Source organism: Lissotriton helveticus, chromosome 7 (genome assembly GCF_964261635.1).
Source record: "Lissotriton helveticus chromosome 7, aLisHel1.1, whole genome shotgun sequence".
Classification (NCBI taxonomy): Eukaryota; Metazoa; Chordata; class Amphibia; order Caudata; family Salamandridae; genus Lissotriton; species Lissotriton helveticus.
The window spans coordinates 1,469,570,904-1,469,593,865 of NC_136068.1; the positions used below are offsets into that span (position 1 = coordinate 1,469,570,904).

Genomic DNA, 22,962 nt, shown 5'->3' on the forward strand with positions numbered 1-22,962 from the left:
GATGAGTTGGTCATCTGCGATCCTACCCAATAATGAAATGATGTAAAGATGTACGTGCTAGTTTGCCAACCTCTACTAGGTGATGGCCAGTGGTTTTGAATAACAGTGCGAGAAGCAACATTTTTAGCAGCTCTGAGAAGGTTTAATGCTACGTCAACAAGTACTCTATAAAACATGCTAGGACTATAAATATGGTATTATATACTGAAACTGAATGCTTTCCCTGGGTGTGTCTGTGAATTTGAGTTTTGAGTGCATGATGTTCCACACTGCCACATTCAGACAGTACCTTTAACATTTCCAACACGAGCTGTGCTTCCTCTTCCCGCATCTCCCGAATGGACAGCTGGCTCTCATCTAACGAAGGCATGGTCTTGGTTACAAAAGAGCCCTCCTCTGGAAGGTAAGACAACGGACACTAGGTGGAAGCAGGAGGCCTGCACATAGAAAGTACAGGTTGGCATTATAGGCATTTTCTACTGTAGGTATAGTATACAAAAGATTAGCCAGTCATATGGTAGTACTGTAACTATGTCATGCACAGAATGGGATTCTAGTCAAACACAAGAATAAATTATAGACAGGCAAGCGGTTCTATCGAACTATAATCTTGTTGGAATTATTGGCATGCTATGCTACGGATGACATGGTAGTTTTATGCTTACCATGTACAGGATACGTCAAGAACCCGGGTGAAATGCAGACAGGCATATGATGAATGGTGGTGTACCGTTAGAAAAATGGAAATATAGTCACGATACCATGATGGTATTGGTGACATGTCATGCCTAGCAAGGTATTTTAGGCATTTTATGCTCACGATGGCCTTACATCAGGACCACTGGAATTGTGCAGACGCTGCGTCTCTTGCATAAATATGGCTTTGCCGTATTGGCCACACTATTCATCATCTGCTGCATAATCTGCAGATTTGGGCCCCTCTCCACTTCCCCTCAACACCCCCCAGGTCAAACAGGATTACTTTAGAAGCCATCCCAGAGTCATTGGGTACCTTAGAAGTCATTTACACGTCATCAGACATCATCAAGCTCTTGAAGTCATCAGCAAGCTGCAGAAGCTCAGCCTGAGGATTTGAGGATGACTTGAAAATTAGTATCTGATGACTCTAGTAGGTGTCATTATTGGTGAAGATTAAAGGATGGCTTGAAAAGGAGTACCTGATGACTATAGTAGGTGTCATTATTCATGATAATTTAAGGAGGACGTGAAAATTAGTATCTGCTGACTTCAGAAGGTGTCATTATTCCTGATGATCTGAGGATGACTTGTAAATGACTCTCCGATAACTTTACAAGATGACATTGTTCCTGATGACTTTGGGGTGATTTGAAAATAAGCATCTGAATACTTCAAAGGTACTATTGTGTTTTCAATAAGATGTTTTTGCGTCTGGTGATTTTAACAAGAATTGTTTGTCTATTTAAAGAGCACGTCCACCACTTTGGTTTCAGTTTTCCAGAAAAATGCAAACTGTTGGATGATTGCACAATGAATTGCAGATAAACGTCTGACCTCCTGCAGCTGGGAGCCCCACAACCCAAACACACCCTGAACCCCCAAATTAACCCTTGCACCCCAAAACTCAAACACACCCTGAGCCCCAATATTAACCCTTGCACCCCAAAACCCAAACACACCATGAACCCCAATATTAACCCTGGCACCCCAAAACCCAAACACACCCTGAACCCCCAAATTAACCCTTGCACCCCAAAACCCAAACACACCCTAAACCCTAAAATTAACCCTGGCACCCCAAAACCCAAACACACCCTAAACCCTAAAATTAACCCTGGCACCCCAAAACCCAAACACACCCTGAACCCCCAAATTAACCCTTGCACCACAAACCCAAACACACCCTAAACCCTAAAATTAACCCTGGCACCCCAAAACCCAAACACACACTGAACCCCCAAATTAACCCTTGCAACCCAAACACACCCTAAACCCTAAAATTAACCCTGGCACCCCAAAACCCAAACACACCCTGAACCCCCAAATTAACCCTTGCACACCAAACCCAAACACACCCTAAACCCTAATATTAACCCTTGTACTCTAAAACCCAAACACACCCTAAACCCTAACACTAACCCTGGCACCCCAAAACCCAAACACAGCCTGAACCCCCAAATTAACCCTTGCACCCCAAAACCCAAACACACCCTGAACCCCCAAATTAACCCTTGCACACCAAACACAAACACACCCTAAACCCTAATATTAACCCTTGTACCCTAAAACCCGAACACACCCTAAACCCTAAAATTAACCCTCGCCCCCAAAACCTAAACATGCTCTAAACCCTTAAATTACACCTGGCCCCACAAAACACAAACCCACCCTCAACCCTAAAATGACCATGTACGCCCTAAAATCCAAAAGCCCTACAAACCCCCAAACTTTTTATGAATGCGGAATGCCGGGAGGCGCTGCTGTGATATGATACTTTCTGTACCCCCAGGCTGCACTTCCTTCATAGAGTATTTCCATAAACACATAGTTTAGTGGAATCCGATTGTTAGATTCTTTAAACAACTGCGGACAGACCTGCTCATGGCCCGAGGAATAGGTCTTGCAAAGGAAAACAAGCGTTGTCGTCATGGTGACTGCCGAATTCACTCCATCACAATACTAAAATACATTTTTAAAAAGCAGTTGCCTCGAACACAATGCCAAAATCACCTACTGTAAACCATCAGTCTGCCGGCTGGCTGGGACTCGAACCGCAGATCCTCAATGCAGAGCAGCTCTCTCACCTTTTCTTCCTCTAGCAAAAGCTTACGCACATCCGGGAGCGCCGGAAGTGACGTCATTCTTCTGCGGCAAGACCGAAGACTGCCGTGAGTGCAATGGCCATTAAAGGGACAGATGGATTGGCATCGGTCTCTTTATTTTTCCAACTCCACTTCCTTCGTCGATTCCAGCGTATACTCAGGTAAGTGCTGCAGCTGTTAAAAAAGAGCAGCATCGATCTTCCGCTCTCGGTCCCAGCTGCTCAATTTCCGTCCCAGACCAGCTTCCTCATTTTTCGGAAAGCACGAGTTTTCATTAAGGGGACAAATTCAGATGCAGCTCCCTGCATGTGTGTGCTTCGTGCGTGTTATAATGAAGACCTGCGTTGCAAAGTGTGTGTATTATGTGTGTTTGATGTTTGTCTGTATCTGCCTGCCTGCTTGTTTAATATGCACCTTTTGTGTTTGAGCATGTGTATTTTTGTGTATGTGTGACGTAGTGCGTGCCTGTGTAAGTTGTGGAAAATTGCAAAAAGCCGAAAAAATGTGTTTTACAGCAAGTTCTTCGCCGTAAGGAAAAATAAATTACTGCCCGGATATTGTAGGTCCCATGTTGGTTCCAAGTGCACCTGCGTGTATTCAAGATTCTCGACCAAATGGAACATTCAAGATTCTCGACCAAATGGAACAGTTTTCGATCTACTGAAAAGTTGTCAATCAAAGAAGGCTAAACACATTTATTTATGTGAATATTGTTGAGCATTACTTGTGTCCTTGCAACTTGTAGTGAGCCTTCATTACTAAATGAATGTGTGCTCTATTGTTGAATCCTGGCCACGTTCCCCAAGCTGTGTAGTGTGCAGAGCAGCACATCTTCCAAAACACTGGCAGTTTTCATGGATGCGTTTCAAAGCATAAGGATAAATGCTTCAAATAACTTAGCCGTTGTAATGCTGGTTCTTTATTTTGTTTGCTATTTGTGTAATTGAAAGGCCTGGTTGCCTGTGGCGATTGAGGTTTACGCCCTATTTAGGAAACGTAGTCCGACGCATTCCAACATCTTGCAATATCTACTTTCGCAAAAAAGGCTATCATTCTGGTTTCGTTCCATGTGCATGCAATGTTTTTAACTCGTTTGTATATATTATTGAGACGGGGCCAATTACGTATTCCCTGTTTGCGCTAATTTACCTTGACCGCTAAGATCTCTGTAAAAATGAAGCCGGTCTTGTTACATCTGCCACTATCGATCCCAGCCATATATTATCCAGTTACAACCTGACCTACTGCTAAAGTACTGAGGCAGAGGGATCGAGCCCTGAGATAAATCACATTAATATTTCCTATTTTCTCTCTCTCTCTCTCTCGCCTTCTTTCTCTCTCTCTCTCTCTCTCGCCTTCTTTCTCTCTCTCTCGCCTTCTCTTTCTCTCTCTCTCGCCTTCTCTTTCTCTCTCTCTCGCCTTCTCTTTCTCTCTCTCTCGCCTTCTCTTTCTCTCTCTCGCCTTCTCTTTCTCTCTCTCGCCTTCTCTTTCTCTCTCTCGCCTTCTTTCTCTCTCTCGCCTTCTCTTTCTCTCTCTCGCCTTCTCTTTCTCTCTCTCTCGCCTTCTCTTTCTCTCTCTCGCCTCGCCTCCTCTTTCTCTCGCCTCGCCTCCTCTTTCTCTCGCCTCCTCTTTCTCTCTCTCGCCTTCTCTTTCTCTCTCTCGCCTTCTCTTTCTCTCTCTCTCGCCTTCTCTTTCTCTCTCTCGCCTTCTCTTTCTCTCTCGCCTTCTCTTTCGCCTTCTCTTTCTCTCTCTCGCCTTCTCTTTCTCTCTCTCGCCTTCTCTTTCTCTCTCTCGCCTCGCCTTCTCTTTCTCTCTCTCGCCTTCTCTTTCTCTCTCTCGCCTTCTCTTTCTCTCTCTCGCCTTCTCTTTCTCTCTCTCGCCTTCTCTTTCTCTCTCTCGCCTTCTCTTTCTCTCTCTCGCCTTCTCTTTCTCTCTCTCGCCTTCTCTTTCTCTCTCTCTCGCCTTCTCTTTCCCTCGCCTTCTCTTTCTCTCTCTCGCCTTCTCTTTCTCTCTCTCGCCTTCTCTTTCTCTTTCTCTCGCCTCGCCTTCTCTTTCTCTCTCTCGCCTTCTCTTTCTCTCTCTCGCCTTCTCTTTCTCTCTCTCGCCTTCTCTTTCTCTCTCTCGCCTTCTCTTTCTCTCTCTCGCCTTCTCTTTCTCTCTCTCGCCTTCTCTCTCTCGCCTTCTCTCTCTCGCCTTCTCTCTCTCGCCTTCTCTCTCTCGCCTTCTCTCTCTCGCCTTCTCTCTCTCGCCTTCTCTCTCTCGCCTTCTCTCTCTCTCTCTTTCTCGCCTTCTCTCACCCTCTCTCTTTCTCGCCTTCTCTCACCCTCTCTCTTTCTCGCCTTCTCTCTCTCTTTCTCGCCTTCTCTCTCTCTTTCTCGCCTTCTCTCTCTTTCTCGCCTTCTTTCTCTCTCTCTCTTTCTCGCCTTCTTTCTCTCTCTCTCTTTCTCGCCTTCTTTCTCTCTCTCTCTCTCTCGCTTTCTCTCTCTCTCTCTCTCTCTCGCTTTCTCTCTCTCTCTCTCGCCTTCTCTCTCTCTCTCGCCTTCTCTCTCTCTCTCGCCTTCTCTCTCTCTCTCGCCTTCTCTCTCTCTCTCGCCTTCTCTCTCTCTCTCGCCTTCTCTCTCTCTCTCGCCTTCTCTCTCTCTCTCGCCTTCTCTCTCTCGCCTTCTCTTTCTCTCTCGCCTTCTCTTTCTCTCTCTCTCTTTCTCTCTCTCCCCCACCTCCCCCCTTGCGCGCTCTCTCCCTTCTCGCATTCAACTGCCTCGGATCATGTGTTAAATATTTATAAGGTGGAAGCACGCACAAGTTGCAGTAACGCGTGCCTTCCCCATTGATTGAGATCTTATAAGAGGTTTCCCCATGCCCTCTTCTCGTTTGAACTGCGGGTACTGCATGTGTCAACGAGGTATGGGATCCCTTTATGTTAAATTGCATCTCTTACCAAACTTCCAAACACCTCTGGCAAAACACTTATAAGGTCCCAGAGGGGAGACCTATTGGCTATGCCAATGCTTTTGCTTTATGTATTTGCCATTGTAATGCCTTTTGTTTCATTTATAAAGCCATTACATATTGCACAATTAATATACAATACTACTAGCAAAGCTAATATCTTTAGCTTAATAAAAGGTGAAACCTATTGCATTTGTAACGCTTGTCCTTTCATGTTGGGGGTGCCGGTGGGCAGAGGGTAGCAGGCATCTGACTCTCTATGCATCTGCGGGGATAGGTAACTTGATTTCCCGTCACAAACCCCAGTGTGAAAGTTCACTTATTGATAGTTCTTCTATTTTTCTCATCATGCCTCTACTTTGCTATTACTATTTGTCCTGAGCAGCAAGACCTAAGCACACACTCTGGCTCTCCAAAAATAAAGTTGATATTAGGTAATTTCCTCAATGGCCTTCAGTGCATGCCCAAACACTTCTTTGTAGTCCACAATCTAGGCATATTAGATAGAAATTGCACCAGGTCAGTGTACTTTTTGGGGTGCTTTTCTCCAATTAAATCTGTTAATCAGTTTGATATGCTTTGTATTTTACCTCTGAAACTTAAACCACACACAAACTAATTCCTGATTTTTATATCTAGCAGGACATAATCATGGCTTCATTCAACGTCCTGTTTTTCACTTGCGATCATTCTGTGTGTGTTCGAAAAGATGGTGACTTCCTGCTTTTGGACAATACCGGGGAAGTTCTTTGTAGATGAAGCTGGTTGGCCAATCACCGAAGAGAGAGATTTTAAAGCTATGATTCTGTTCCAATCATACGGTAAGCACAATAAGTAAACCTTTATAATAAGTTTGCAACTGCAGGATAACGGTACAAATTACCAACCTGTTTCAGTAAAACCTACATTTGTGATTAAGTAATCCAATAATGGACAGTAAAAATGAACATGCATGTCCCCACATATGCCTTGGATTGCTCTCCAGAGACAAATGTAACACTTATGAAAAGGACTGAAACGTTTAGCTTGTGGCACTACTATAAGGCAGCTATTTTTGGATAAACTATTTTCAGGAGGTTCAAGTTCAGGCTTACAATGTGTACTGTCTATTAAGGAAAACTTACTTACTTGGTTATGGTTAGATTGTACATTTGTCCTTTATTATCAATACCTCTTTATTTATATATTATGGCTAGAGCGTGAAGATATATTGCAAGTGGTCAATGTGTTCTCTTCTGTTTTGAAGTTTATATGTAAATATATTTTTTTTCTCTTGCTTTTTTTTTAGTGAAGAAACAATGTCTAATGATTCAGGATATTTTTCAAGAGATAATTGCAAGCTATTCTGGCACAACAGAGGGTCTAAAACAGGTGTTACTTCAAAGGACACTGGAGAAAAAGCAGATGTTAATGGACTGTGGCAATCGGGGAAGCGCTGGTAGACTTAAGAGGGTGTTACGCGAACTACAAGAGGAAGAAATTGCAGAGAAAAGAGGCAAGGACAAAAAAGCCAAGCAGAGTGGACTGGATTATATAAGAGTTGGTAACAAAGCTCATGCTGAAAGCACAACTTCTCAGCCTGGTGATGCAAGTTCGCGGATGAATTTGCAACCTGGCCCTTTTAGCAGGGATGGCTAGTGTCCTTCATCAAAAATCCACAACTAAAAATGACGCATCAGACCATGAAAATTAACTTGTCTTGGAGTCCCCGCTTAAATCCAAATATCAAGGACAAAAACATGCCTCCCTTTCACCACGTCATCCTAGAGTAATCAACACTCATTCTGAAAATATAATGGGGCCATTCTGATGTAATCAATAGCCATCCTGAAGCTGTCATAGGCTCACCCAGGAATAATCCACACTCATCCAGAAATTGTCATGGGATCATTCCAGAGTAATCCACTTCCATCCTGGAGCGGTTATAGGATCATCCTGGAATAATTGACAGTCATCCTTAAATTAGCTACAACCCATCCTGGAGTAATTCTCCCTCATCCTGAAGTTGTCAATTAGTATTCGTGGAGTTGTAAAAGGTAATCACTCCCTGCCAGTAGAAATCATCAGAACACCATCCTACTGTAGTTTTTGTGATGAGTCTAGGTTCGTCATCACATTTACATTTTTTGTCCTACAGGCATACTTCAGGATGGCTTGAGATGACTTCCCCAGATAATTGCAGGAATAGCCTGACTGTAATCATCAGATGAGTCCAGAATGACTCCAGGATGATCTTCCATTTTGACATAGGCCTCCACAAAAAAATAAGTTTTTAGCTCAAACGTATCAAAAGTTACTAAACGGCAACAAAACATGTTGCCACGCGGTAAAAGCCACGTTGCTGTATTTGGGTGTAAATCTGGTGTCAATGAGGAGAAACATCTACTCAAACTGAGTTAACTTGCGCAGAAAAGACAATTTTAGGAAGTACTGCGATCACAAAATGTGCTGCATAATTTGCTTTTCTTAAAGCATAACTTAGTCCACCGTGCCACATAATTTGGTCCTCCGCAAAGGCATAATTCCAGTGACCCTCCCTTACATGTTCGTCGTGCAAATGACTATATTATGGGCATATCACGCACAATATGAAAATAAAGACGTAGTTTATGAACAACATCCCAAAACGGATGGTACTGGCATGCACGGATGGTATTTACAAACCACTCACAAATACTTAATACGCCTGGCAAGTTCCATGTGGAAATATAGCAATATCATACACGTGCTGAACTTTGTTTTTTCTATTTTACCGATCTACAGATTAACCCCATTATGGTTAACTCACCTCCTTAATCAGGTGGCCACCTGTCAGCCACTTGCCCGGAATACTTAGAAATTCAACCTAATGCCCGTAGTCCGTTGTTGATATCTTAACGGATGTGATTTGACCGTAAATTTTAACACTTCCGGGTTGCACAAAAACGAAACCCACGACTAAAAATATTATGAGATCCAATCATAGTGCATCACACAGATTTTCGAAGTGCCGATTGGCTGATGAGACCGTGAGTGTTTTTATATGAGGCATCCGTATACAGCGGCGCCGGCGGTTATCTTCCAATTTGGGGCAGGTTAGATAGAGCTGGAGGCTCGTCTGAGGAGTTAGTGGCGGACCTGGCGATATTAGTTTGTCTCGGGCTGAGCATACTAAGCTATGCTACTATCGCAAGCCTTTCTGTTTGGAAGGGAGAACGGCAAGGGGAGGGGGACGAGGAGGTAGCAACGCGAACTGGGCAAACCGGAGCTTGACTGGTGCCTGGCATGGTACGAGATGACAATTATTCAATGCACATGTGGAATTTCTATCATTTACATATACTGGATAATTGCAATTAAGGCAAGAATTACATAACCCTGTTCTACTCTATTTCTTGTATGGCCAATGCATTTTATTTTAGGAAATAAATTAGGTAAGTCATTTTTGGGACAAGAATGTCTCTTGCATGGTGAACGGGTTTGTAGCCTTGACCCGAGTGCATGGCTGCATGCAAAACTGAAAGGCTGGCCTTTTTCTCGGCCCTGTGTAGAAATGATCAATCTTCCACAGGCTGGATATAAACTCTTCCTTTACACCTGTACAATAAACCCCATCTGTCAGTCCACCGCTCCTGGAAACCAACCGTCTCGTCATTTTTATTAACAACATTCCTCCCTGGAGCTTCCATTAGATAAACTTTACAGCACAGTGGCAGTTTAGCAAGACTACCACAAAACCCCTATAGCATACCGATTACTCCCACAATTGAAGACGCACTCGCAACTACCAAGAGAACACATTTAATACACATCATCTCTACAAAGCATGAAGAACAATATATAACATTATATTCCCTACTTAAGGCCACGCTGGAACGGCCGCGCAGAGGCTCTACATTACTGCTGCTTATCTCTCACGCTGAACAGGTGTCATTTGCTTGTTTGCTCGCAGCCATAGTATTTTAATCTTTAATTTTATGTTCTACCCTGTATGCATGACGAATTGTCTTTTAAACTAAGTGTGTTCTTACCGCATTGGGAGCTGTGTAGTATGCTGCTCAGCCAGGATGTGTGAAGTGTAGAATATGGAATGTTAGAATGTTGGGAGGATTGGGGGAGAAGATGTAGTATGCTGCTCAGCCAGGATGTGTGATGTGTAGAATGTGGAATGTTAGAATGTTGGGATGATTGGATCAGTTGCTGAATTGGCTAAGCAGAGCACAGACTCCTCCTGGTGGGGCTCTCTTCATGAATACTTCTTGAATAGACCCTTTGTGCCACGAAGACGCTGCTGGGACGCTGCGGGGAACTGTGTGCTGTTCTGCCCCCCTCCTTACTTGACACAGCTCGCCGCTCCCGCTCCGCGGGAGCCGCTTCGTGGGAGGACCCACCAACGCCGTTGTTGCCTGCCTGACCGCCGCGTTTGCTGAACACCTGTGGGGCAGAGAGAGGCTGCAGGGGAGGAGCGCGGCAGGGACTCGCTATCCCAGGAGTCCCTGCTTGACCACGCAACACCTGGTCAGCGCCCCCCCTGCGTGCCCCGCCCACCACCACCCTACATCTTCATCAGTGAGAAGGATCCGCCGAGCGGGACGCCCGGGGCGAAGCCCGGGCAAAGGGCGGGCCGTCTGTGGCCAGCAGGGGCCGGGACGGGCCAGCCCTCTAACATCTAAGGTAAAATAGAGGATTAGTGTTCAGGGTTAAATAACTTTTTTATCTGTGTTACTCGACCTACATGTCTGTATATTCACCAATGGCTACTCGCTCAGGTAGAAACTCACGGAGAGGGGGAAACTCTACGCTAGGGACCATGGATAATTTTATTACGCGGGCGGTCTCTGTTGTAGAGAAAGAAATCACATTAGCTGAACGTAGACTATCACGAGAATACTTTGCGCATAAGCGATCCTCGATGGGGTCACTTGCACAGGCTAAGTCTCCGTCAAATATTATTCCATTGGAATCAACCACCCCCCTAATCTTAAGCGAACAACAACCTTGTGTCATCGATCTGAGATCGGATAGTGACCTCCTTGTAATTGGACCTGACCCAGCACCTGTAAGCATAATGCCAGCTAATATTGAATCAAGAAATTCCACTGATATCACGGTACCTGCCCCACCGGTTCTGCCCTTAATAATGATACACGAGACTCCAACAGAACAAATGCTACAATCTCCACCTCAGAAAACAAGAAGGGCTGCCGTAAAACGGAAAAGGCTAGTTACCCCACGTAAAGCCTACAGACTAAAGGCTTTTAAAAGAATTCGTAAAAACTACATGCTTGGGGGAGTTCATAGTAAACCATTAGACATTGACTCTGTGACCAATGGGAGAGAACGAAGTGAACCTCCACAGTGTGATCTACCAAATGTCTCTGTTGGTTCTGTTGTGGTCAGAGATCAAGTAGATCAAGTAAATAATCTTGAAGAACTACCGGTACCAGACTTGCTGATGGAACGGATCCAATCCATTATGAGCTCCTTACTGCAACCAGTATCTGATAGACTGAAAGGACTCACGGACCGTTTGAACAAATTTGAGCAGACATCCTTGGACAATTTTTTTTGCCCTAAAATCATTGGTTAAACTCCATTCTAAGATAGGTCAAGACACTGTAAGGATGGAGAAGAGCCCAATGTCACCTAAACCAGTGCAACCAGCTCGCCCACTTAGGAAAGACAAGGTGGTAGCTCCAACTGGGACTAATGCTGCATTACGAGGATTAAGAGCGGAGTCCCCCAAAGGACAACCACCCAATGGTGGCCTACAACAGGCTGCTCCTCCAAAGCCTGCACCGCGTAAATCCAAACCAATATCAAATAATACTTCTACGAAACCCATGGATGGGATGGGTTCTACAATCCCTACATCAGTTTGTGGTAACAATAATAACATTCAAACACCTGACTGTAGCATAGGAACTCAAGCGCCAAGGAAGGTTCCAAATGCACACCTCCCATGACTGTAGCATAGGAACTCAAGCGCCAAGGAAGGTTCCAAATGCACACCTCCCACCAGGGTGCCAACCTTACGTGGTAGTACTTACTGGAGTTCCCCCATTGAAACCCAACAAAAGAGAGTCCTATGATGAACTAAAAAACAAGACCTTATATTGGCTAAGGGAAAACAGACCTCTTCCCTATACTGTTAATTGCCAAGTACTTCAAGTCCGAAGAGTTAGTTGGCTGGGCTCCAGGCAGAAAGACATTGAAGGGGACTGCATTCTGGTTAATTTTAAAGACTCCTCTGTAGCACAACTTGTGTATAGCCAACAACCACGAACGGATAACCGAGGAATTGGAACCTGCGACCTCAGCTATTTTTATCCAATGCAATGTAAGCAAGTTAGCAGAGTCCCTCAACAACTAGGTCTGATGGATAATAGATATTCATTCTTTGATCCCCCAACTCCGGCTGACAGAACACGCCCACCAAACATGGGAATGGATAAAAATTGGTCATGGTGGGGCCACTGACATACAATAGAAGGCTATGAACTCAATGGATCATCTCATAGGGTTTGTGTGCATCAGTGGGAATTAAGCACACCTCCAAAAACAGGTACTGGTGCATCGTCCTCCATAACCGAGTCAGCTGAAACAACGCGGGCAGGTCACCTGTCTGGAAGAAAACTGGATGGCTTTCAAGAGAGGGATTTGATTGATCCTTGTAGTATCCAGCCTCAAGATATATTACCAGTGTTAAACAAAGAATCCTGGGATCAGGCATGTGAAATAGCGATTACGGAGGAACCCAATGATGGGGAAGCATCGAATACAGGCAATAGGCACCCAGTCAAGCTAGTACAAGGAAAGCCTAAACAAGATCTAAAAATCATGTCATGGAACATCGCAGGGTTGTCAAGAAACCTCTGTGATAGAAATTGGAGTTCCTTCTTGGAGGAGCATGACATTATATTCCTACAGGAAACATGGGCAACTAACATTGTACACAGACTTGGCTATAAAGCATTTTATTGTGGGGCAATTGCATCAGTAAGAGGCAGACCTTCGGGGGGTTTAATAATTTGGATAAGTATATCCTTGGACGTTGTTGTATCACCCTTGTATATTGCTTCCAATGATTTGCTTGGGGTTAAATTAGCCACGAAAGATCTGGGTGATGTCTATATGATAATTGTTTATAATAGACCAAACCCACAAAACAAACAATCAATGGTCATAGAACAACTAAGCACCTATTTGTGTAATCTAGAGCCAGACGCTAAAATAATCATAGGCGGGGATCTTAATTGCCGATTCGAGCCGATAACGGGGCTCGAAAACTTATTAGAAAATTCAGATAGAGCACATGATATCCCCCCCTTAGTTAGTGCAAAGCCAGTAAAATGCACAGTGGCAGCCATGCAGATATATGAACTGACTGTATCCTACGATCTAAGAGCATGTAATGGGCGGTTAGACCCAGACAAGCCAGCCAACAATACATATAGTAAAGGTTTGTCTAAATCTCTGATTGACTTCATGTTGATTTCAACCAACCTTTGGTACCTATTGTTGGCCTTTAAAGTCGTGAATAGATCAGAAAGTGACCATTTTCCCTTGCAATTGGGGTTACTACCGGAACCTTTCTTGACAACTGATAGCGAGTCTGAATGTGAGAGGGAGGTAGCTGAGGTTGCTGTTTCTAACAATAGGAAAGCAATTAAATGGCCCTACATCCTAGCAAAAGAAGACACGCTTTTGGGCATTTATAATACTTTCTCAGAAATCATTCCCTTATATGATAATTTAAGGCCAGGATCTGATGATGTTCTAAAAATGCATTACCACTTAGTAGATTCACTAACTCCCCTCTTGAGCAAAACCTGTAATAATAAACAAGGTAATATAAGGAGGCAATTGGAACTGGAGACACCATGGTATAATAAACGGTGCCATCTAGCTAAAACTAATTTAATCATTGCCGTGAAATCTAAAGATCAGAAGAGGGTTAGAGAATGCAGACAAGAATATAACAAGCATTTACAATGCAATGGTTTCGCCTTTGGAAAAGTTAGAGCTATTGGCATTGTAATGACAATCACTTTTATTTATGTTTCGGTTTTTAAAACGTAAATAAAAGGGATTGTCATTTACAATGCCAATAGCTTAAACTCGCATAAATGATAGACCTATTGCATTGCAAATGCTCCCCCCTCCCCCCCCCCCGCAGGCGCATATATCTACAAATATACACTTCAAGATAAAAGTCCAGAGCTGGGCCGGCCCCTGAAGCCGGAAGCAGCTACTAAAGCGTGTCATGATAAAATCAGGTTTCCCCAGACTAAGCATCTCGATTTCGAAACATACCCAGAGGACATGCCCCTGCTTACAAGGTTATGGTGCTGACAGCTCTAAGTACCTGGTCTGACCCAACAAATTCAATGTAAAGGATTCAGTCAAACTCAGTTAGCTCAGTTGGGGTAAACACCCCCGGCAGAGGTCTGTGTTAAACATAGGCGCCCAAAATAGGTAAAACGCATAGCCGATTCCCACTGTTTAGAATATATATATGAAAACAATGAACCCGAACCGAGCATATATATATTAGTCAGTTACAGAGATACTCACACACCAAGTCTAGCCATAGTGCATTCCTCCAAGACCTACATTGGACGCCCCTGGAGTACACTTTGCAAGTTACATTGGTCAAACCCACCGTTCCACCTTACAGTTTATTGAAGTGCAAAACAGGGGATGGAAAGAAAAATTACTTTTATCATATGGATGCACGAATAGAAGCTGCAAAAAAAAAAAACGGTAAACGGCACTCTTAGCAGGCGCAGACGGGAAAGCTCAGAAATGTTTGTTTTCTGTTGGTAAATACAGCTGACGAAACGGGGTTTGGAGAAACCCATTAGTGCATGAAGCAAAATCAGAATAGGTGACTGCGAAATTAACAGCAGCCCTGGCAACATATTGTGTCACCTTCTGGAACAGACCTGCGTAGATTAAACGTATTTTCGTGGTCCCCAGGCATACACGTTATTCAGTGAGCCGCAGCGCCGTGCACACGATGCAGACCTGATCATGGGTTTGTTGACATCTTCGTACATGCACGCAGACAAGGGACAGTGTGTACTTTACATTGAACATGTGTATCCCCGAGCCAGCACACAAAGAACATCTCCACAAGGGTCTCCGCCAGTCTGGGTGCGCAGATGCGCTTCGGGAATTCCTCAGGCGCTATAGTGTGTCCGTCAGGATCTCAGCCCCGTCCCTTGTGATGATAACTGTGTGCTCAAACTGCGCCGATCTGCCAGAAATATTAAGGAGTTAGCAGAGGGTAATGCCCGACATAATTCTTCATCCACACTGGGAGGAAAGCTCAAAAGTGTCAGCAAAAAGTTTTTAAAAGTTGGTCAAATAGGGAACAAGGTAGCTCTCCAGATTCGTGCGGATGGTGGGGAACGAAAAGAACTGATGTCAGCTCGCTGGGGTGGTCCCTGTATAGGCATTGCAACATTTTTCTTGACGCAGAGCTGAACAATGCCATCTGCAGGTGCGTAGACATACTTGCTCAAGATTTTCTGGATATAGTCTAATGCCTGGCAAGTGTCCTATGGTGAGGAATCTGTGGATGTAAGTCTCTATCAGAAATATGCATTACAAAAAAGTTGCTAAAAACTTGATAGACAACCACTAATGGAACAATTAAGGGCAATATTTCTGCCAACATTAACATATGTTCTGGAAGCACCCTATTGGCTATATGGAGCTCAATGTAATTTATTCAGATCACTGTTTAGTTTGGCATGGTCTGCAAACCAGGAACAAATTTGACTGACAGAAGCGATCCTTGGAACACAAGGCGGCCATCCTAAGGGTTTGGTTTAGGATGAAACTAGCAAATGAGGGGTGTTTTAGAGAATTTTAAAAACAAGAGTTACACTCATACATGCTAGGAATGAAACACCCTGCCAAATCCTTGTAAGTGCAAGTTATGATAGCAAACAATCTTGGGCCTATCACCATCTTTTTTAGGGTAGAAATATGCAGTATTTACAGCTTCGCTTTGACCTGTTTGACTTACGCGAGATTCAGAAAATGTGGAAATACAAACAATAAGATTATAGGTGCCAATTGTGCAGTATAACTGAAAACGTTTAGCTGTTGTCCAAATTTTACATGTAAGCACACAAGATTTTTATTTCAATCGATACGCCGACAAGGTCTAGATACATTTAACTTCTGCTCAATGAAGAACTATATTTGGCTTGGATCATGCCATGCCTCAGAGATCCTACCATGTCACCTGCTCCATATGGGTAGGGTTCTTGACACCTTTCCGAAGTAGCATGGGGTAGCACATCCAGACACCTTTGATGTTTTTAGTGGACACCAGGACTTTACACTACATGCACGATACCGCCGGGAACGGGTTGGAAAAAAAGTCCCCTATGTCAACAAATTTGTCTTAAAGTCAATCCCTTTGCAAGATGAGGCTGAAGGTTAGGATCCAGGTCACTGTACTCTGCAGGGATGTAAATCTCCATTTCGTAGATATACCCACGAGCCAATTTTGTAAATGAAGTCAATTGTGTGCACTGTGCGTAGGTACAGTCTGGAACTACACCCACACTGTTACGTGTCATCATACCCTACCGCATAGCCCCCACCCCCAAGGTGAAAGGGAGCCTTAAGAACACACTTAAAGGAAGGTCCATCTGCTGCGTCAAGTTAGTCTACTGTGCCATGCCTTGCATGGGTGCTCTCGGTGTCTCTGTATAACTACACTGGGGAATACACATTTTTGTTGTTAATGGGGAGCAAATCCCCTTGTGCAAACAGAAAAAGTGCTCCCAGTATATGAATCGAAGTGAGGGTAAGTAAGCTGTGAAGGATTCAACTCTTAACTCCTCTTGAGGGATCCCTTGATGCAAGACACTGTATTTTGCTGAAAAGCATATATTTAGCATAAAGACAAACGTGATGAGAAAGCTACAAATTGTGTGAAAACAAGAATCTTTTTCGCTTTCCAAATACCGCACCTGGTAATTCCTGACTCCGTCCCAGCAAGGTATGCTGTTACTACAGAAAGAAAGGGGTGCACGAGCATCAGTGGAGGTGGCGCAGAGGGGATATCACAACTCAGTGCGTATAAAAGGTGAGACGATACTGCGCCACTACTTTGCAAAACACAGTGCAAACACCTGTAAGTGCCTCAATAAAATGATCTTTTCTGCCACCGTTGAGTGCTCTGCACCCCTCCCTCCCGCCTCAGCGGCTCCTCAACAATGTGCCCCCGGCAGGGCAGAGAGAGAAAGGGGTCCTTGTCCGTCCTACCTGCCTCAGCGTGACCGCAGTACCGGCCCCATCCCCCACCAGGGGCGCCTGGGAGAGGCTGGGTCCAGAGTGTTGCCGCGACTCCTGACTGAGTGCTGAGGCGAGACAAGCGGGCCATCTACTCAGTTACGGACCGGTCACAATCTGCAAGACTTCCGTCTAACGGAGCGGAGCGTACTTTAATGCCCTGCTCACTCACTCGGACTTGTGAGATCACATGTATGTTGTGCACTGATCACAACAGCATGTCCAACCCCGTCTGTTACATACATCTTTTCTAGCACACACACATGCCTAAACACTCACTCACCCGCAAATAAGACCTGGGGCTCAGCGCAGTACATTCAGTGGTGGACAGGTTCGAGGAACGCCAGGGGTTGAATACAGAATACCGCACCGTGTGCTATAGAAATTCTCATACTTACTCCAGCGGCTTTCCTTACGCTTCCGAGACACAAACTCGCGACCATGAGCGGAAAAGGTCAGTGGGCAGAAATACATCGGGTGTGGTGATAAGATGGAGAAGGTGTAAGGTGTGTGTATGTGGGGTAGAGGGGCGCATGGAAGAAATAACAAGTCAGGTCCCGGGCCGCGCTGTGATTAGCTGACGTCACGGGGGTGTCCCGGGCCGGCAGCCAATCACAGCGCGGCCCGGGAATGACGTCACGGGGGTGTCCCGACCGGCAGCCAATCGCAGCGCGGCCCGGGACAAAGGGGCGGGGCTTAAAAAAAGCACCAGAAACGCCCCCGAATCGCGTTTTCAAGAGAGAGCGCGATTGACAGCCTCTGTCTCCCAATGGCTAGCCTCCATTTATGGAGCTAGCCAATGATAGACAGAGGCGGGTCATCACCCCACATAGAACTCAAGAGGTTTTGCTATCGCATGCGTACTTCGTACGCATTGCTAAGGCAAAACCTAAAAAGCTCTTGTATAATGCTAAAAGGGAATGGGATGATCTAATCTGGGAAGACTTATTGAATGCTGCTAGGAAGCATGACCAATGTACCTTTTGGAACCTGATAGCCAAAAATAATAAAAAAGGTAGCTCCAATAGGGACTTTTTCCTGGACGAAAAAATCTGGTTTGATCATTTTGTAACTTTATATGATTTGGCTGGGTCACCTCCTGAGTATAACTATCCTGGATCTTCTCCCCAGTGCACCAGCACAGCGAAATTTAGTATGGAAGAAACTCTGTGTGCAATAAAAGCAATTAAGGCTGGTAAGGCACCAGGCCCGGATAAATTACCTGGTGACTTGTTCACTCACAACATTGAAGTATGGTGCCCTTACATAAACTTTCTGTGTAATTCCATCATGTTGGGAACCCCGATACCAGAAACCTGGAAAGGGGCAGAAATAGTAACTATTTACAAAAAAGGGGACCGCTACGACCCAGGCAATTACAGACCAATTAGTTTAATTGACATTTTACAGAAAATTTTTGCCAGACATATTTTAAATAGACTTTTAACTTGGATAGAGGAATCCGAAATCCTTTCTAAATATCAAGCAGGATTTAGAACTAAGACAAGCACTGTTGACCAGGTGTACAGATTCATGTGTATTTGCTGGAAATACATTCAAATAAAGAAGTGTAGTATATATGTTGCATTTGTGGATCTACGCTCAGCGTTTGATCTTGTTCCCCGTTACTTATTGTGGGAAACCTTGAGGAAGATGGGTGTCCCGGACGAACTGTTGGCTAACCTTATAAAGCTTCACACTGATAACTTTGCGAAAGTAAGGTGGGGAAGAAACGGCGAATTGACCCAAGCCATACCGGTAAAAAGGGGGGTTAGACAAGGGTGCGTGTTGGCCCCAACCCTTTTCTCTTTATTTGTAAATGTTATTCCTTCCTACCTAGCAGAATGTAATCATGATTCCCCTAAATTGTGTAATGAAGCAGTCACAGCATTGCTATTCGCTGATGACACCATCTTAATATCCCAAACACCAAAAGGCTTGCAAAATCTAATAAATAAATTCAATAGTTACTGCGAATTAAAGGGGTTAGAAATTAATTCACTAAAAACCAAGTATATGGCCATTAATCCCCCTAAATCTTTCAAGAAGAACTTGGCCTTAAACAATACTAAACTTGAGTACGTGGACTCTTTTGATTACCTTGGTATCAGACTAGATAGCAGAATGTCCTGGAGTCCTAGAGAATGCAGACAAGAATATAACAAGCATTTACAATGCAATGGTTTCGCCTTTGGAAAAGTTAGACCTATTGGCATTGTAATGACATTCACTTTTATTTATGTTTCGGTTTTTAAAACGTAAATAAAAGGGATTGTCATTTACAATGCCAATAGCTTAAACTCGCATAAATGATAGACCTATTGCATTGCAAATGCTCCCCCCTCCCCCCCCCCCGCAGGCGCATATATCTACAAATATACACTTCAAGATAAAAGTCCAGAGCTGGGCCGGCCCCTGAAGCCGGAAGCAGCTACTAAAGCGTGTCATGATAAAATCAGGTTTCCCCAGACTAAGCATCTCGATTTCGAAACATACCCAGAGGACATGCCCCTGCTTACAAGGTTATGGTGCTGACAGCTCTAAGTACCTGGTCTGACCCAACAAATTCAATGTAAAGGATTCAGTCAAACTCAGTTAGCTCAGTTGGGGTAAACACCCCCGGCAGAGGTCTGTGTTAAACATAGGCGCCCAAAATAGGTAAAACGCATAGCCGATTCCCACTGTTTAGAATATATATATGAAAACAATGAACCCGAACCGAGCATATATATATTAGTCAGTTACAGAGATACTCACACACCAAGTCTAGCCATAGTGCATTCCTCCAAGACCTACATTGGACGCCCCTGGAGTACACTTTGCAAGTTACATTGGTCAAACCCACCTTTCCACCTTACAGTTTATTGAAGTGCAAAACAGGGGATGGAAAGAAAAATTACTTTTATCATATGGATGCACGAATAGAAGCTGCAAAAAAAAAAAAACCGGTAAACGGCACTCTTAGCAGGCGCAGACGGGAAAGCTCAGAAATGTTTGTTTTCTGTTGGTAAATACAGCTGACGAAACGGGGTTTGGAGAAACCCATTAGTGCATGAAGCAAAATCAGAATAGGTGACTGCGAAATTAACAGCAGCCCTGGCAACATATTGTGTCACCTTCTGGAACAGACCTGCGTAGATTAAACGTATTTTCGTGGTCCCCAGGCATACACGTTATTCAGTGAGCCGCAGCGCCGTGCACACGATGCAGACCTGATCATGGGTTTGTTGACATCTTCGTACATGCACGCAGACAAGGGACAGTGTGTACTTTACATTGAACATGTGTATCCCCGAGCCAGCACACAAAGAACATCTCCACAAGGGTCTCCGCCAGTCTGGGTGCGCAGATGCGCTTCGGGAATTCCTCAGGCGCTATAGTGTGTCCGTCAGGATCTCAGCCCCGTCCCTTGTGATGATAACTGTGTGCTCAAACTGCGCCGATCTGCCAGAAATATTAAGGAGTTAGCAGAGGGTAATGCCCGACATAATTCTTCATCCACACTGGGAGGAAAGCTCAAAAGTGTCAGCAAAAAGTTTTTAAAGTTGGTCAAATAGGGAACAAGGTAGCTCTCCAGATTCGTGCGGATGGTGGGGAACGAAAAGAACTGATGTCAGCTCGCTGGGGTGGTCCCTGTATAGGCATTGCAACATTTTTCTTGACGCAGAGCTGAAGCGCTGCGAGGCCCTAGGGCAGTTATGCGCTATACAAATGCAATTTTTCATTTCATTTCATTTCATTTCAATGCCATCTGCAGGTGCGTAGACATACTTGCTCAAGATTTTCTGGATATAGTCTAATGCCTGGCAAGTGTCCTATGGTGAGGAATCTGTGGATGTAAGTCTCTATCAGAAATATGCATTACAAAAAAGTTGCTAAAAACTTGATAGACAACCACTAATGGAACAATTAAGGGCAATATTTCTGCCAACATTAACATATGTTCTGGAAGCACCCTATTGGCTATATGGAGCTCAATGTAATTTATTCAGATCACTGTTTAGTTTGGCATGGTCTGCAAACCAGGAACAAATTTGACTGACAGAAGCGATCCTTGGAACACAAGGCGGCCATCCTAAGGGTTTGGTTTAGGATGAAACTAGCAAATGAGGGGTGTTTTAGAGAATTTTAAAAACAAGAGTTACACTCATACATGCTAGGAATGAAACACCCTGCCAAATCCTTGTAAGTGCAAGTTATGATAGCAAACAATCTTGGGCCTATCACCATCTTTTTTAGGGTAGAAATATGCAGTATTTACAGCTTCGCTTTGACCTGTTTGACTTACGCGAGATTCAGAAAATGTGGAAATACAAACAATAAGATTATAGGTGCCAATTGTGCAGTATAACTGAAAACGTTTAGCTGTTGTCCAAATTTTACATGTAAGCACACAAGATTTTTATTTCAATCGATACGCCGACAAGGTCTAGATACATTTAACTTCTGCTCAATGAAGAACTATATTTGGCTTGGATCATGCCATGCCTCAGAGATCCTACCATGTCACCTGCTCCATATGGGTAGGGTTCTTGACACCTTTCCGAAGTAGCATGGGGTAGCACATCCAGACACCTTTGATGTTTTTAGTGGACACCAGGACTTTACACTACATGCACGATACCGCCGGGAACGGGTTGGAAAAAAAGTCCCCTATGTCAACAAATTTGTCTTAAAGTCAATCCCTTTGCAAGATGAGGCTGAAGGTTAGGATCCAGGTCACTGTACTCTGCAGGGATGTAAATCTCCATTTCGTAGATATACCCACGAGCCAATTTTGTAAATGAAGTCAATTGTGTGCACTGTGCGTAGGTACAGTCTGGAACTACACCCACACTGTTACGTGTCATCATACCCTACCGCATAGCCCCCACCCCCAAGGTGAAAGGGAGCCTTAAGAACACACTTAAAGGAAGGTCCATCTGCTGCGTCAAGTTAGTCTACTGTGCCATGCCTTGCATGGGTGCTCTCGGTGTCTCTGTATAACTACACTGGGGAATACACATTTTTGTTGTTAATGGGGAGCAAATCCCCTTGTGCAAACAGAAAAAGTGCTCCCAGTATATGAATCGAAGTGAGGGTAAGTAAGCTGTGAAGGATTCAACTCTTAACTCCTCTTGAGGGATCCCTTGATGCAAGACACTGTATTTTGCTGAAAAGCATATATTTAGCATAAAGACAAACGTGATGAGAAAGCTACAAATTGTGTGAAAACAAGAATCTTTTTCGCTTTCCAAATACCGCACCTGGTAATTCCTGACTCCGTCCCAGCAAGGTATGCTGTTACTACAGAAAGAAAGGGGTGCACGAGCATCAGTGGAGGTGGCGCAGAGGGGATATCACAACTCAGTGCGTATAAAAGGTGAGACGATACTGCGCCACTACTTTGCAAAACACAGTGCAAACACCTGTAAGTGCCTCAATAAAATGATCTTTTCTGCCACCGTTGAGTGCTCTGCACCCCTCCCTCCCGCCTCAGCGGCTCCTCAACAATGTGCCCCCGGCAGGGCAGAGAGAGAAAGGGGTCCTTGTCCGTCCTACCTGCCTCAGCGTGACCGCAGTACCGGCCCCATCCCCCACCAGGGGCGCCTGGGAGAGGCTGGGTCCAGAGTGTTGCCGCGACTCCTGACTGAGTGCTGAGGCGAGACAAGCGGGCCATCTACTCAGTTACGGACCGGTCACAATCTGCAAGACTTCCGTCTAACGGAGCGGAGCGTACTTTAATGCCCTGCTCACTCACTCGGACTTGTGAGATCACATGTATGTTGTGCACTGATCACAACAGCATGTCCAACCCCGTCTGTTACATACATCTTTTCTAGCACACACACATGCCTAAACACTCACTCACCCGCAAATAAGACCTGGGGCTCAGCGCAGTACATTCAGTGGTGGACAGGTTCGAGGAACGCCA

At 44.5% G+C, this 22,962-nt stretch overlaps 2 protein-coding genes across 6 annotated transcripts in view; one reads left to right on the top strand and one right to left on the bottom strand.

Moving 5' to 3' along the window:
• NAT14 (N-acetyltransferase 14 (putative)) overlaps nt 1–2,840 on the bottom strand; it is a 108,833-nt gene extending 105,993 nt beyond the window's left edge. Inside the window, exons 1-2 of one of the 3 annotated variants that reach the window (XM_078654851.1) lie at nt 2,714–2,840; nt 290–396 (exon numbers count right to left, since the gene is read on the bottom strand). In XM_078654851.1, coding sequence (XP_078510977.1) covers nt 290–396; nt 2,714–2,840 — 234 coding nt within the window. Of the gene's footprint in view, nt 1–289; nt 438–2,709 lie in introns of all 3 variants that reach the window. The other 2 variants (XM_078654852.1, XM_078654853.1) reach the window with 2 other exon arrangements.
• LOC144770381 (uncharacterized) overlaps nt 2,826–22,962 on the top strand; it is a 118,571-nt gene continuing 98,434 nt past the window's right edge. For 2 of the 3 annotated variants that reach the window (XM_078654854.1, XM_078654855.1), the window contains exons 1-3: nt 2,826–2,962; nt 6,390–6,571; nt 7,039–7,786. The gene's annotated coding sequence lies outside the window, so the exon portion shown is untranslated. The remainder of the gene's footprint in view (nt 2,963–6,389; nt 6,572–7,038; nt 7,787–22,962) is intronic. The other variant, XR_013598876.1, reaches the window with a different exon arrangement.